At 36.1% G+C, this 12,501-nt stretch overlaps 1 protein-coding gene across 1 annotated transcript in view; it reads left to right on the top strand.

The window, feature by feature from the left end:
* The first annotated feature begins 4,994 nt into the window (after nucleotides 1-4,994).
* phtf (putative homeodomain transcription factor) overlaps nucleotides 4,995-12,501 on the top strand; it is a 210,028-nt gene continuing 202,521 nt past the window's right edge. Inside the window, exons 1-3 of the mRNA XM_090385805.1 lie at nucleotides 4,995-5,062; nucleotides 5,539-5,617; nucleotides 11,957-12,026. Coding sequence (XP_090241931.1) covers nucleotides 4,995-5,062; nucleotides 5,539-5,617; nucleotides 11,957-12,026 — 217 coding nt within the window. The remainder of the gene's footprint in view (nucleotides 5,063-5,538; nucleotides 5,618-11,956; nucleotides 12,027-12,501) is intronic.

The following is a 12,501-nucleotide window of genomic DNA, read 5'->3' as shown; positions in this document are numbered from 1 at the left end:
TGAAGAAGCTCAGCTTGACAGTGATCATTAACTACTCTACCAATTTTAACATCATCTGCAAATTTAGACATCATGCCCTCTATCCCTTCATCGATGTTGTTTATGAAAATTAAAAACAACAGTGGTCCTAATACTGATCCTTGGGGAACCCCACTTCTTACATCAACCCAATCTGAGGAATAGCCATTTATCACAACCCTCTGCCTTCTGCCCTGAAGCCATCCTGCTATCCATCTAAGGATTTTCCCAGTAATTCCAACCTGTTCCAACTTATAAAGCAACCGCTCATGTGGGACTGAGTCAAAAGCTTTGCTGAAATCTAAATAAACAATGAAATTATTCCCTAAATCCAGCTCGTGAGTGACCGTTTCAAAATAGCGAACCAGATTTGTTAAACATGATTTTCCCTTTACAAAACCATGCTGAGTATCCTTGAGAATTTCAATTTGATCCAAATGATCCTGAATTCCACCCTTGATCATTGCCTCCATGATTTTCCCTACCAGTGAAATCGGCCTAACAGGTCGATAATTTCCCACTTCACTCTTAGAGCCACCCTTATGTAAGGGAGATACATTGGCACTTTTCCAATCCAAGGGAATTTCCCCAGAGTCTAGTGATGCTTGCATAATTAGCCTCAATGGTTCAATGCACTCACTTGCTGCCTCCCTTAAGATTATAGGATATATTCCATCAACTCCAGGAGCCTTACTGGTCTGTAGGCTCGAAAGTTTTTTCATTAAATAATCTTGCGAAATTTCAATATCATTAATTACATATTTTTTAACTTCGCTCCCACAATTTCCCATTGCCACAAAAGGTTTTTCATTTGTAAATATCGATGCAAAATAACTGTTGAGTTCATCTGTAACGGCAGCTGGTGTATTTAATACTGTCCCCTTTCCCTTACGTAAAGATCCGATCTGGTTTGTCCTGCTCTTCTTGGCATTTATATATGTGAAGAATTCTTTATCCCCCCTCTTTGTATCTACCTGATCATCATAGCAGTGATCAACACCAGCATTCTCCAGAAGACATATGAGGAAAAGATCAGGAAGTACACAGACCTAAATGGAAGTCAGAGAAAAATCTGATATATGGAATAAGTAATTACTTTTTTGATAATCATGTCAACGATTGCATGGTGTGCCAATGAGCCTCTTTAAGAATCTAGCAGCAATAGGCCTCCCAGAGAATGCTTACAGAGAACGCCAGAAAACTGTGATTCTGAACACCTGTGTGATAGTCAGAGTTCCTCGACCAATAATGATAATAATAATAATAATAGTATCCGGACACCACCAACCATTCCAAGCACTCAGTACTAGTACCTGTCATGGGTTGGAAAAAATCCCATACGTAGAAAAAGTAAAAACTTATCATAATAATATGTTTTGAGTAAAAATTTTGCAGATGTTTAGTAGGTTTAAATGCATTTAATTTTCCTTAATATGAAAAAATATATACATCTAAACCTATCAGATACTTATCTCTGGCATTATTTTTGTTGTATTATCTGGTCTCCCAATAATTTCTGAAAACCATCATCAAACTCAAACAATGATAATATACCCATAATAAAATTAATAAACGCACAGAAAACTCAATGTGAACTTCTTTGTCCTGCCGAACAAACTACCAATAGAAAGATTAGAACGATATAGCTGAGTGGTCAGGAGCACGTGTGCAGTAGCACATGCTCTTTGAGTTAACCGGGGTTCAAGCCCGTGACTACTAAATACAATTAAAGTTTGGTGGTTGTCCCGGAGTACAAACAAGAACTTTTTCAAAAAGACTGTGGGAAATCTGCTGCACACAAAGTCACTATATTTTGATGACATAAGTATTTCAAAGATGAAAGAACCAGCAGAATATGACCCTATCTTGGGATGTCCATCAGCATCAGTAGCTGATGCGATCATTAGTGCAGCATCTGCTATCATCCTTGAAGACAGACAAATTATAGTTACAAAACTTGTAGAGACCGTGAGTATAAGTTATGAGAGTGCACAAATTATTTTGAAAGGATATTATTATTATTAGCCATATGGTGCAAGGAAGCCTGAGGCTTATGCTGCACCGGCCAAAAAAAAATTCCCGAGTTACCCTGAGAGAGAGAGAGAGAAAATCAGAAATAGAAAGGAATTGCCAAGAAAGAGAAGAATGATGATAGCCAGCTCAAGACCCTGGGTGTGCCAAGCCCATACTCACCAGATGTGATCCCCTGGGGTTAGAAGTGTAAAGGATGACATGTATGTGTTCATTTGTTGGGTCCTATGGCTCTTTATTCTGGAACAAAGGAATAAGTTAGAGCTGACATCGACTTTACTTCTTAGTGGGTGTTATATATCATTGTTTTAGTAGTGACAAATGATACAAGAAATCAAGGTTTATACATCATGATCATCATCCAAAAAAAAAAAAAAATATCCACATCATCTGTCCATCCTCTCTAATAATTTCTCTAACCTGTCTGTGAATTTATTCAAACTATCCACTTCCACAACACGAAATAGAAGATTGTTCCAACAATCATTACTCTCTGACTGGAAGCAAATTTTTGCACATTTGTCCTGCAACCACCCTTTTTCAGTTTAAGTTTATTTGATCTTAATGAACATTGTAAATACGTGTGCCATCCATTTAATTTACTCAGTCCATTTAAGATCTTAAACACTTCGCAGGTGCCTAGTTTTCAGATACTGTTCAGAACTGAAGTCTTTCTTGATATGAGTCCCTAACTAATATTGTTGCTGTTTCTTTGCACCCTTTGAACAGATCCACATCCTTTCTAAAATGAGACTTCCAGACCTGCATGCAGTTATACAGATCTAGCCTACCCACTGCCTTATACAATAGGATAATAACCTCCATGTCACTGCTGGAAAAAAATTTAACACCATTTAATTGGTATTTTATTCTGGGAATACTGCTAACCTTATGCAGTACATTGCATTTATCAATGTTAAATCTCACCTTGATTCCTGTCATCAACTACCCCACCACCCTTTACATCACCTTCAAACTTAGACTAAAGCTTGATTGTGCCTTCATTAATATTGTTAATAAATATTGAAAATAGTAAGGATCCCAGCACTGGATACTGAAGGACTCTACTTATAACATTAGTCCAAGAAGAGCAGTGCCAATTTATAATCACCCACTGTTTTCTGCCACTCAGTCATCCCTTTACCCATAGCAGTAAGTTGCTCCAGTGTCACACTGCTCCAATGTATACAGCAGTTTTTCATGTGGAATAGTGTCAAATACTTTATTAAAATCTATGTGTATGATGTCAGAATAATTTTTTGCATCCAGTCCCCTTTAAAATGTCATAGTAACTAATGAGGTTGGTCAGACAAGGTTGCCTCTTAGCAAATTCATGCTGGGAGATTTTCTTATAATTGTATTCCTGTCAAGATGATTCTGCAATATTTTTTGAACTATCAACACCATTATTTTCAGTTTGTAAACTTGAACAGGTCAAGCTTACAGGTCTGTAGTTACTTCACTTTGATCAAACTTTATGAATAAGGGACACGTTTGCACATCTCCACAATCTGTAAGGATCTTCCCTAAATCCAACAATGCAACATCCTCATAATTATGAGGTTTATGCCTCATAATTGTGAGGCATGCTTCATAATTAATTATGTCTACTTCTGATTCCTCTCTATCAATCTGACCCACAGCTGTCTGTCCCACGTACAGTTCTCAAATTAGTTTAAGATCTCTTATCTAGGCCTTTCTTTCCTAGGACTTCTATCAGCTTAACTCAATTCACTCTGTCAAAAGACTTTGAGGTCAACAAAACAGATTGCCAGATCTTTTTCTATTTCCATGCTTCTTTCTGATAGTGTTCTTAATATTCATATTGCCTCTCTGGTCCCACAGCCTTCTCTGAACCGGAACTGATCTTCTTCTTCTGTAAATTCTCAATTCCTTGCTTTTTCTCTGAGAGAATTTTTAGTAATAGTTTGAGGAGTGGGAAATCAAACTGATTGTCCTGTAGTCAGTACAATTTGTTCCATTTTTCTTCTTTTCTAATGGGATGATTATGGATTTGAGAAAGTCTTTGGGCCAGCTTCCACATTCATAGATTTTCTTGCAAATCCTGAACAATTCTTTCTTTACCTCTTCTCCAAGTCCTTTTATAATTTCTGCTGGTATATCATCCAGTCCAGCTGTCTTCCCTCTTTTTAATGAGGCTACTGCCTTTTCAAATTGTTCTCTGATTAGTTTTGGCCCTATGGTCACTTAATCTTCTGCTGTCACAGGCGAGACCTTAGGTTTATTTATTTTATCATATAGCTCTTCTATATATTCCTTCCATCTTCTCTTTATGTGTTCTTTGTCAAATAGAATTTTTCCATTCTTATCTTTTATCTTTCCAATAGTCTTATTCTTCCTGTTCGTTAAGTTCTTGACTTTTTCATACATTAGGTAATTTCTTGCCATGTCCTCTAGTTCTCTGCATTGTTCTTCCCACCATTTTTCTCTTGCTTCATCTGTTGCTCTTATAAGTTCATTATTCAAACTCCTATATTTAATTCTTGTCTCTTCTGAACTTTGTTGCTTCCATTTACTAAAATATGTGACATATATTATCCTACCAAAAATGAGTCTAAGGAATGACCTTAGGTGTAAACTGAGAGGACCTGACATACCTTAAAACAGCTGGTTATTTCATCTCTCAGTCAGATCCTAGATAATCTGTGTTTGGAGCTGCAAGTCACCTGAGGCAAACTTGTGTTTCCATGATGTGTAGAGAGCTGCATGCCATAAACTTTCACATAAGAGCTGCATCCCAAAAGCCATTGATGACAAATAAATGCACCATAATGATGTATCATAGAATGCACAATAAAATTAACTGGACTGTGGATCAATGGAAATTGGTCTTCTGGAGTGATGAGTCATGCTGTATGATTCCAGTCTAATGGATGTGTTTATTTACTACCCAAGTATTGTCCCAACTTCACAGTTGAAACAGTATGTGGGAGGAGAATGTGTCATGGTTTGGAGATATTTCTTGTGGTATGGACAAGGTCCTCTGGTCACAGTATGTGGAAAGAGTGCTGCATACTACATTGATGTTTTTCACAATTTATTGTGGTCTGCACTGTGGCACTTTTATGGAAGCAGCCCTTATCCTTCCAACACAACAGTGCATCATGTCAGAAATCAAGAATTGTGAGTATGTGATTTGAAGAGAATAACATTGGATTGTTACTGTGGCCAGTGCAGAGCTCTAAGCTCCTATTTGGTCAAGTCAAGGTGCTCCTCTTAATTAGTGGAGTTCACGAATGATCTAAAGGAGGAGTGGAGTACAATGTCACCAAATTTCTACCAGTAATAAGTTTGACTGGTGTAGCAAATGCATGTGGCTTCCTTCCATTATCTTGCTAAAACTAACGCGGAACACATTGATGTATGTTATATTTAAATATATAGAATTAAAACTAGTGCTTCATTTTGGATAACCTCATAAATCCAATAAGATATAAACAATGACAAAAGCAAATTCTGTTTATCCAGATTTCTTTTTTATACATTTCAGATTGGAACCTATGATAAGCAGCTATGGGAAAAGACAGTGGAACAGAGAATATTAAGGGTATGTTTACATTTGTGTGTGTGCATGTATTTTATATATTTATATATATATCTCTCTATACATTAAAAAAGTTTTCCTCCTAGTGATATTTATTCGAGCCAATGGGAGAAGAGGGTAGGGCAATTGTCACTACAAATGCGCAGGTAAATAATTACATAGGTCATTTCCTGATTAGATTTCGATCAGTGTGCTATATTAGTATAATGTTATTATTATACAAATAATAACAACACTATACAAATATATACAAAAAACTAAACTATTTACAATCATACCTCTACTATATCGGGACAATGGGTCCCTTCATCAGCTGACATTAATATAAAAAAAATTGATGTTGGCTACATGGAGCTGAAGGTGGATCCATGAATAACGTTATGTGAAATGAAAAAATACAATTTAAGCTTAATAAAATCAATTTTATTTTATCTGGTATTTTCATTTACAATCAAAAATAAAGGTTTGTGGTAACTAAAGTAGGATGCATAGTTCAAGCAAATTGAAACTATTAACATTGCCATTGAAGACCAAGTCAGTACATGATTGACCACGGGTAGTAGATTTTGTTGTTGTTGGTTTGTTGTTTAATTGCACAAGGGCTTCTAAGGCCATATTGTGCCTAATAGATTTTGAATTTCCTTACAACTTTAGGTATGTCTCCAAACTTTGGCATATAAATCACTAGATTGGATATTAAGAAAACTTTAATCTGCTCCAATGTTGAATTAGGTGAGATGTAGAATGTTACAAGCAAAGTCTTCTGTAGATTTATTTCAACTTCAGCCACACAAATGTCACCACAATTATCTGTACCAGTCATTTGCTGTAGCGAGTCTGCATCCACAGTAATGAGAATATGTGGCGTACATATTGTCGATTCAACTTTATTGTATATCGCAACACCACCAGATCACACAGAAGGTCTTTTGAATTGTGTGATACGTTTGTATCCTTGAACATCAACATTTTCATTGTTTTCAAGCCATGTTTCATTTAATGTCAAGATATTCGATTCCATGAGAATTGGATCGGCCTTAATGTCTTCACTATGAAGTTTCAAGCTCCATATATTCAACAATACCATTCTGAAACTTGATGAAACAACTTGATCCCAAAATTGTAATGCGGTTGTAGAGAGTGTTTCCAAATGTTGGTTATTCAAACGTTTCAATTCAGTTCGAAGATCTTGCATCTTAGGTGCATTACAACCGTGAGCATGGTAGAATGTAAAGTCATCTTTCTGATTTCTGATGTACAGGCCATCAATGCTTCTAACTCTCTCTCTGCAATGCATCGTATACCAGTTGCTGTTCGAGACTCTTATTGTAATCGAATATGATTTCTTTGAAAGTTCCACCCTGAGATTTATGAACCTCCATGGCACACACTTCAGCCAATGGAAATTGGATTCTTTTGCATTTAAGCATTTTGCTTTTGAAAGATACTGTGGCAGACTGTCTCGTAATCAGAGTCCAGCCAGATATTAATACGCCACAATGCGACAATATGTGCGGGCGAGATTTGAGATGACTCTTAGTTCCAACATTCTTTCTTTTGAAATGTAACCACAATCTTTTGATTTCTGTTTCTTCCATCTCAACATGCTGTAAAGTTCCGATTGCTCCATTGATCAAACCATCTTCAACATTGATGTTTGTAGTGATCATGTAAGGTTTTTCAGTCGATAGATGCAATATGTATGGCAAACCTCCGGTCTCTGCTACACTCGTTAGATGGAGTTTTGTTCACATACTAGTCAATTGTTCAAGACTCTTGTAACTGGTGAAGTGATCATCGGCTGTACAATCGATGGTGGTGTTTACGTCCACCGCTTGAGAGTTATATCGAACAACAGCATTTGGTACTTATTCTATGACGAATTCTCGTGTTCTAAATCGACTTTCGATTAACTTCTTCTCTTCAACATCTAACGTTTTTTTTAGCCATTTCCAATTTTAGTTAATATGCTAGATAACACAACATCACTCTGTCTCATCGCTTGAACAAGTGTAAAGAAACTGAGAGACTGCCACAAAATTGCACAACAGATGGAATTCTTATGAGACTTGAATATTTGCCTTGCATTCGCTGGCGGCAACTGACGCAAATCTCCACAAAATATGATATCTAAACCGCAAACTCTCAATCGAATTCTCCGGTGATCTCTTGCATTGATCATATGCAAATTGATCTCTGCCATTGATCATATGCAAAATGCCAGTTCTGATCATGCGGCGCCTCCGTAGCCAGGTGGGAAGGAACAGCAGTGCGTAGCACACACTTCTTGATTAGACCGGGGTTCGAGCCCGTCACCACCAAATACGGAGGATGCGGAAAGGTCAAGGGAATGACCACCGCGTATTCCCGGAGCAATATGGCCTTAGTTGCTAATGCTCCTAAAAACCAAAAAAACAACAAGTTCTGATCATGCTAACTTCATCGATGAATACTGCTTGAACGTTTTGAAATGCGTTACGATAGGGGTGCAGAGTTTCTCGAGCAAGACCACCGTGTATTCACATCATACCAACTATGAACGCCGAATGAACTGTAGTACTGTTGATCGCTACAGCCGCCTTCCCCATCAATGCGCAGGTGACAAATGCATTGTTAAGTGAGTTGTGTGCCTGACTTAAGCAATTATAAGTTTCCATCATAATTTTCAAGGTAAACATCTTGCCACAGCCTGCTGAACCAGTAAAGAATATTTGAAGCGGTGTTGTGTTAACTCATTTGTTATTCAATGTATAACTTCAAGAATCAACTCACGTTGTTCTTTTTTGTCATTCGAACCAACTTGCAGTAATTGTCGCTGGTCATGACATTATCTTGCCGACGTACCACAGTGGATAGCGAGTTTGCTGAAATCATTTCAATATTATCATTGTCCTCTTGAAGTGTGTTACTAGCATCCTCTGCAATTCGACTTAGAACACATTCCTTGCATTTTGCTTGAGCACCCTCTTTATCATCCATTTCGATGCAAAGTTTTCTACAATACTCTAATGTTTTGTCAATATCGATGTCTGACTCATACCTTTTGCAGCAATTCATAAAGTACTCTTCATTTTCATCATATATCTGAAGAAACTTTTTTGAATTTAAGATATCAACCATTTCATTTTCGAAAGGCCAGATAAGTAAAACCATCTCACGTTTATACTCTGCCAATTCAGACATTTTATAGTGGCAATACCTTATAACTTGCATCTGTTTTCTAGGTTTACATTGTCCCTTCACAACATTGTATTTCGCTGCAAAAATCAGCCAAGCAAAGCCGACCGAGCTCTCCATCTTTTGGTCTTTTCTCATATTTCTGTATAATATTTTCATTCCATATATTGGTAGAGTCATCATCGAGATTTTCTTCAGCCATTCGCCTCTTGCTCTTCTTACTTTTCTGACTCTGATGAGGCCAAGTAGTTGGAATGTACACAACTTCTCTACTAGCCTCAGACATTGGCTGGCGAAGAAAATACCAAGCTGCATCTTGTGAGCTCATTTCAATGCTGTTCAACATTTTAATGCTAACACATTTTAACAAGTTGGTGTGGTCTTGATCTGGATACTCTTCTTGCAGTTTGATCAACTCTCGATGCAAATGACTTATGCCTCGGTTGGTTTTGTTAACATATCTACAACGTATGATGCGCATGAATGTTCCTCAAGTATGAACTGTAAATCCATGTTCAAATGTAATATACCAGTTATCCAAGGATTGATCAAAACTCGAGTTTGATCCATAGGCCAATATGGAATATTCAAAGTTGTGTTATATTTCTTTTCATTAGAATGGTAGGTCTTGTCAATCCTGATCGAATAACATCCAAGTAAGTTTTCATATCCAACTTGTGCTCTTCTAGAAACTGCTTGGGTGTATCATGTCGATGTGTGTTCATCAGTATTAAAACTCGAGTTTGATCCATAGGCCAATATGGAATATTGAATCTGCATCGATCATCATTCTTCTTGAAACAAGTAAATGTATGCTTGTACACTTGATTTGAGTAAGACGTCAGAAGATCTGAAGCATCAACGCTTCACAATTCATCTATTATTTCTACAGTCTTCGGCATATCTTCTGAAACCAATTCTTTAGGATCATTTTGTGAGCAAAATGTGAGCATGCAGATTGCTACGATGCTGGAACTCTATACATTTGAAGAAATCGATTACTTTGAATTTCCCAAAAGGATTGTACCTTTTCAATTGCAGTATATGCATTATAACGTCAGCTAGCTTATTGAAGTATATTACACATGTGACTGGATCCTCATTGACTAGCTTTGTATGCTGCAATGCTGTCAGTTCTTTCATTGGATCGTCAACTTCTGTATCTTTGCTACTGTTTAGTCTGTAAAGTGTTTTCAAGAAATGTGGCCAGCGAATATTTGAATACTGTGTCTAAGTATGGAGACTGCACCTAAAAATAGACATTAAGTGTCTTGTGAGATGAGCAAAAGGGCATCCTTATGGGGAAAGACTGAATGTTTGAGCTATACAGCTTATTAACTATATACTTTAGGAGATTGATTAAGGCCTTTGGGGAGAGGTGATAGTAAAATGAATGAAGCCAAAATTTTCAGTTATAAATGATACTTGTCTTGGGGAAATAAATTTTTTATTACGGAGGACAAGATATGCTGTAGACTAGATTGTGGGAAATTTTCTTTTAACTTGAGAATTGCTAATTATTGGACTACTACTTTTGTGGGTAGTTGAGGCTGGCAGCTTGAGGAAATTCAAAAATTCACCTTTGAGCTGAACCTTTCAGGAATGAAGCAGTGTTATTTTATATATTTTTTATTTTGCTGGTGCTGCAAAAGCCTCGAACTTCCTTGCACCATGTGGCTAATACTGTTATAGAGGACAAAAGTATAAAGGAAACTCCCAGTGGGGATGGTGTGAAGCAGGAAATGAAGGAATGAAAACAAAAGATATGCAGAAGGTAATAAAATTAACCCATTTGCAAGTACTTATGTATATTTATATTTTCAATGTATAAGTTCTGTGGAGTACTTACATATATGTTAAGAGGCACTTTCATATATTGTGTCCATTTAGATGTGAATTGTCTAGAAATCTTCAAATGGATGGCAGTAAGAAAAAAGCTTTGAAAATTGTAAGAAAAACTTGTGCCCATTAGTGGAAGTTGTCCAATTAGTGGAATTTGAGTGTACAAAAGCAAAAACGGAATAAATTACTTGGAATGCTGATCAGTGAGCTGATAAAAATGAATCATGTGATGTATAAATAGATGTAGTGGATATTACTGCATTGAAAAAAGTTATTTAGTTAGTTATTTTTTCATGATTTCTTGCCACAATCTTTTTTTTTTTTTTTTTTTTTTTTTTAAATTTTGATTTGATTTTTGGCAGTAACTTCACTCTAACGTTGATTAATCAAGTAAACATAGATCATGCTGACATCTAAAAATTTCTATGTGCACAGTATTAATTTTTACAAAACTTCAAAATACCATAAACTCATGCCATAAACCCACTGTTGAGACTCACTACCTGTAGTCCACTTATTTTGAAAAATTCACCACCACTGGTCCACACACAAGTTCCAGGAACTGATTACCAGGAATGCATACTCTGGGAGCTGTCTTATGAAAGAATTAAGAAATACTTTGCTAGGTAGAAAACATTGACAGGAAATAATAATAAAATATTAGAAAGAAATTATTTTTTTAAAATTTATTATATTTTTTTCTGTTGCGGTAAGGAATTTAATTAGTTATTAAGCAAACAGGATATTAGCTTACATTCCAGCTGGGGTTAAAGTACAATAAGAAAAATTCTTACTGCTGTCAAATTCAAATTTTACATATATTTAATATGCTGATTTAAGCTTAACCTTCTAGAAGGCATGCCAAAAAAAGTTACATGAGTAGGTGTACTATTACATTGCATATAATACTCAGTATTTTTGGGATAAAAGTCAGAAAATAGTGTAAAGTGAACTTTACAATTCTCTTTTTTTATTTTGACATTGTACTTGAATAAAAACAAATAATATCTTTATTGACAACAGTCTTTTTATCCAAATTCCTTAATACCCCACTTCTAAAACCCTGTGGAAAAAAATACATGAGCAAGTGCAGTGCACAATTTTGTATACCAAATGGATTTACTATGAATTTTTTCCTTATGCCATATTTCACTAATTAAAAAAGTATCAGTGATGCAGATTGAAATTGAAGATTGTACTGGAAGCTAAAAATTTACACTGACAATTTTAATAGTAATTTTAATATTTAACTTTGAATTACTGTGTTGAACTGGATTCAGAATGCCCACTACAGATAAACATGTTTTTTTTCACACATTATAGGGTGTAAATGCCATCCCTAAGAAGTCTGCAAGGATCAAAACTGAACTAATAGACGTAGACCTTGTGAGAGGTATGTTTATAAGAAAATATATTGTATCGAATTCATCCTTATTTGTTTTATCTTCTGATCTCTTTCAGTTAGTTTTAGCGCGCACGCACACACACACACACACACACACACACACACACACACACACACACACACACACACACACACTGTTACTCAGTTTATATTTTTTCCATGTACCTAATGTTTCTTTTTCAGTTTGATAGGTTCCATTTTCTTCATTTGAGTGAGGTAATTATTTTCTTGCTTATTGTATATAGATTGTTCAGAAGTATGAGTAAAAAATTGCAACACCTTGTGGAGTCCATGCAAAGGTGTGTATGGCTCTATTACTGGCAAAAGTGACCCCATGAGGTATTAGGTAGCTGTTGCTAATGCAGAGCCAGCTCTGTGTTATATATTACTTGTGGGTGTATGTATCTATGCCCATGGACACACAAGCTGTCCTCCTAAAAGTCTTGTTATTTAACCTTATTCA

The sequence above is a fragment of the Mastigoproctus giganteus genome, chromosome 12 (assembly GCF_048544385.1).
Source record: "Mastigoproctus giganteus isolate SK-2022 chromosome 12, ASM4854438v1, whole genome shotgun sequence".
NCBI lineage: Eukaryota > Metazoa > Arthropoda > Arachnida > Uropygi > Thelyphonidae > Mastigoproctus > Mastigoproctus giganteus.
Note: the sequence above shows the minus strand (reverse complement) of the source record. Positions and strands in the feature narration are given on the sequence as shown.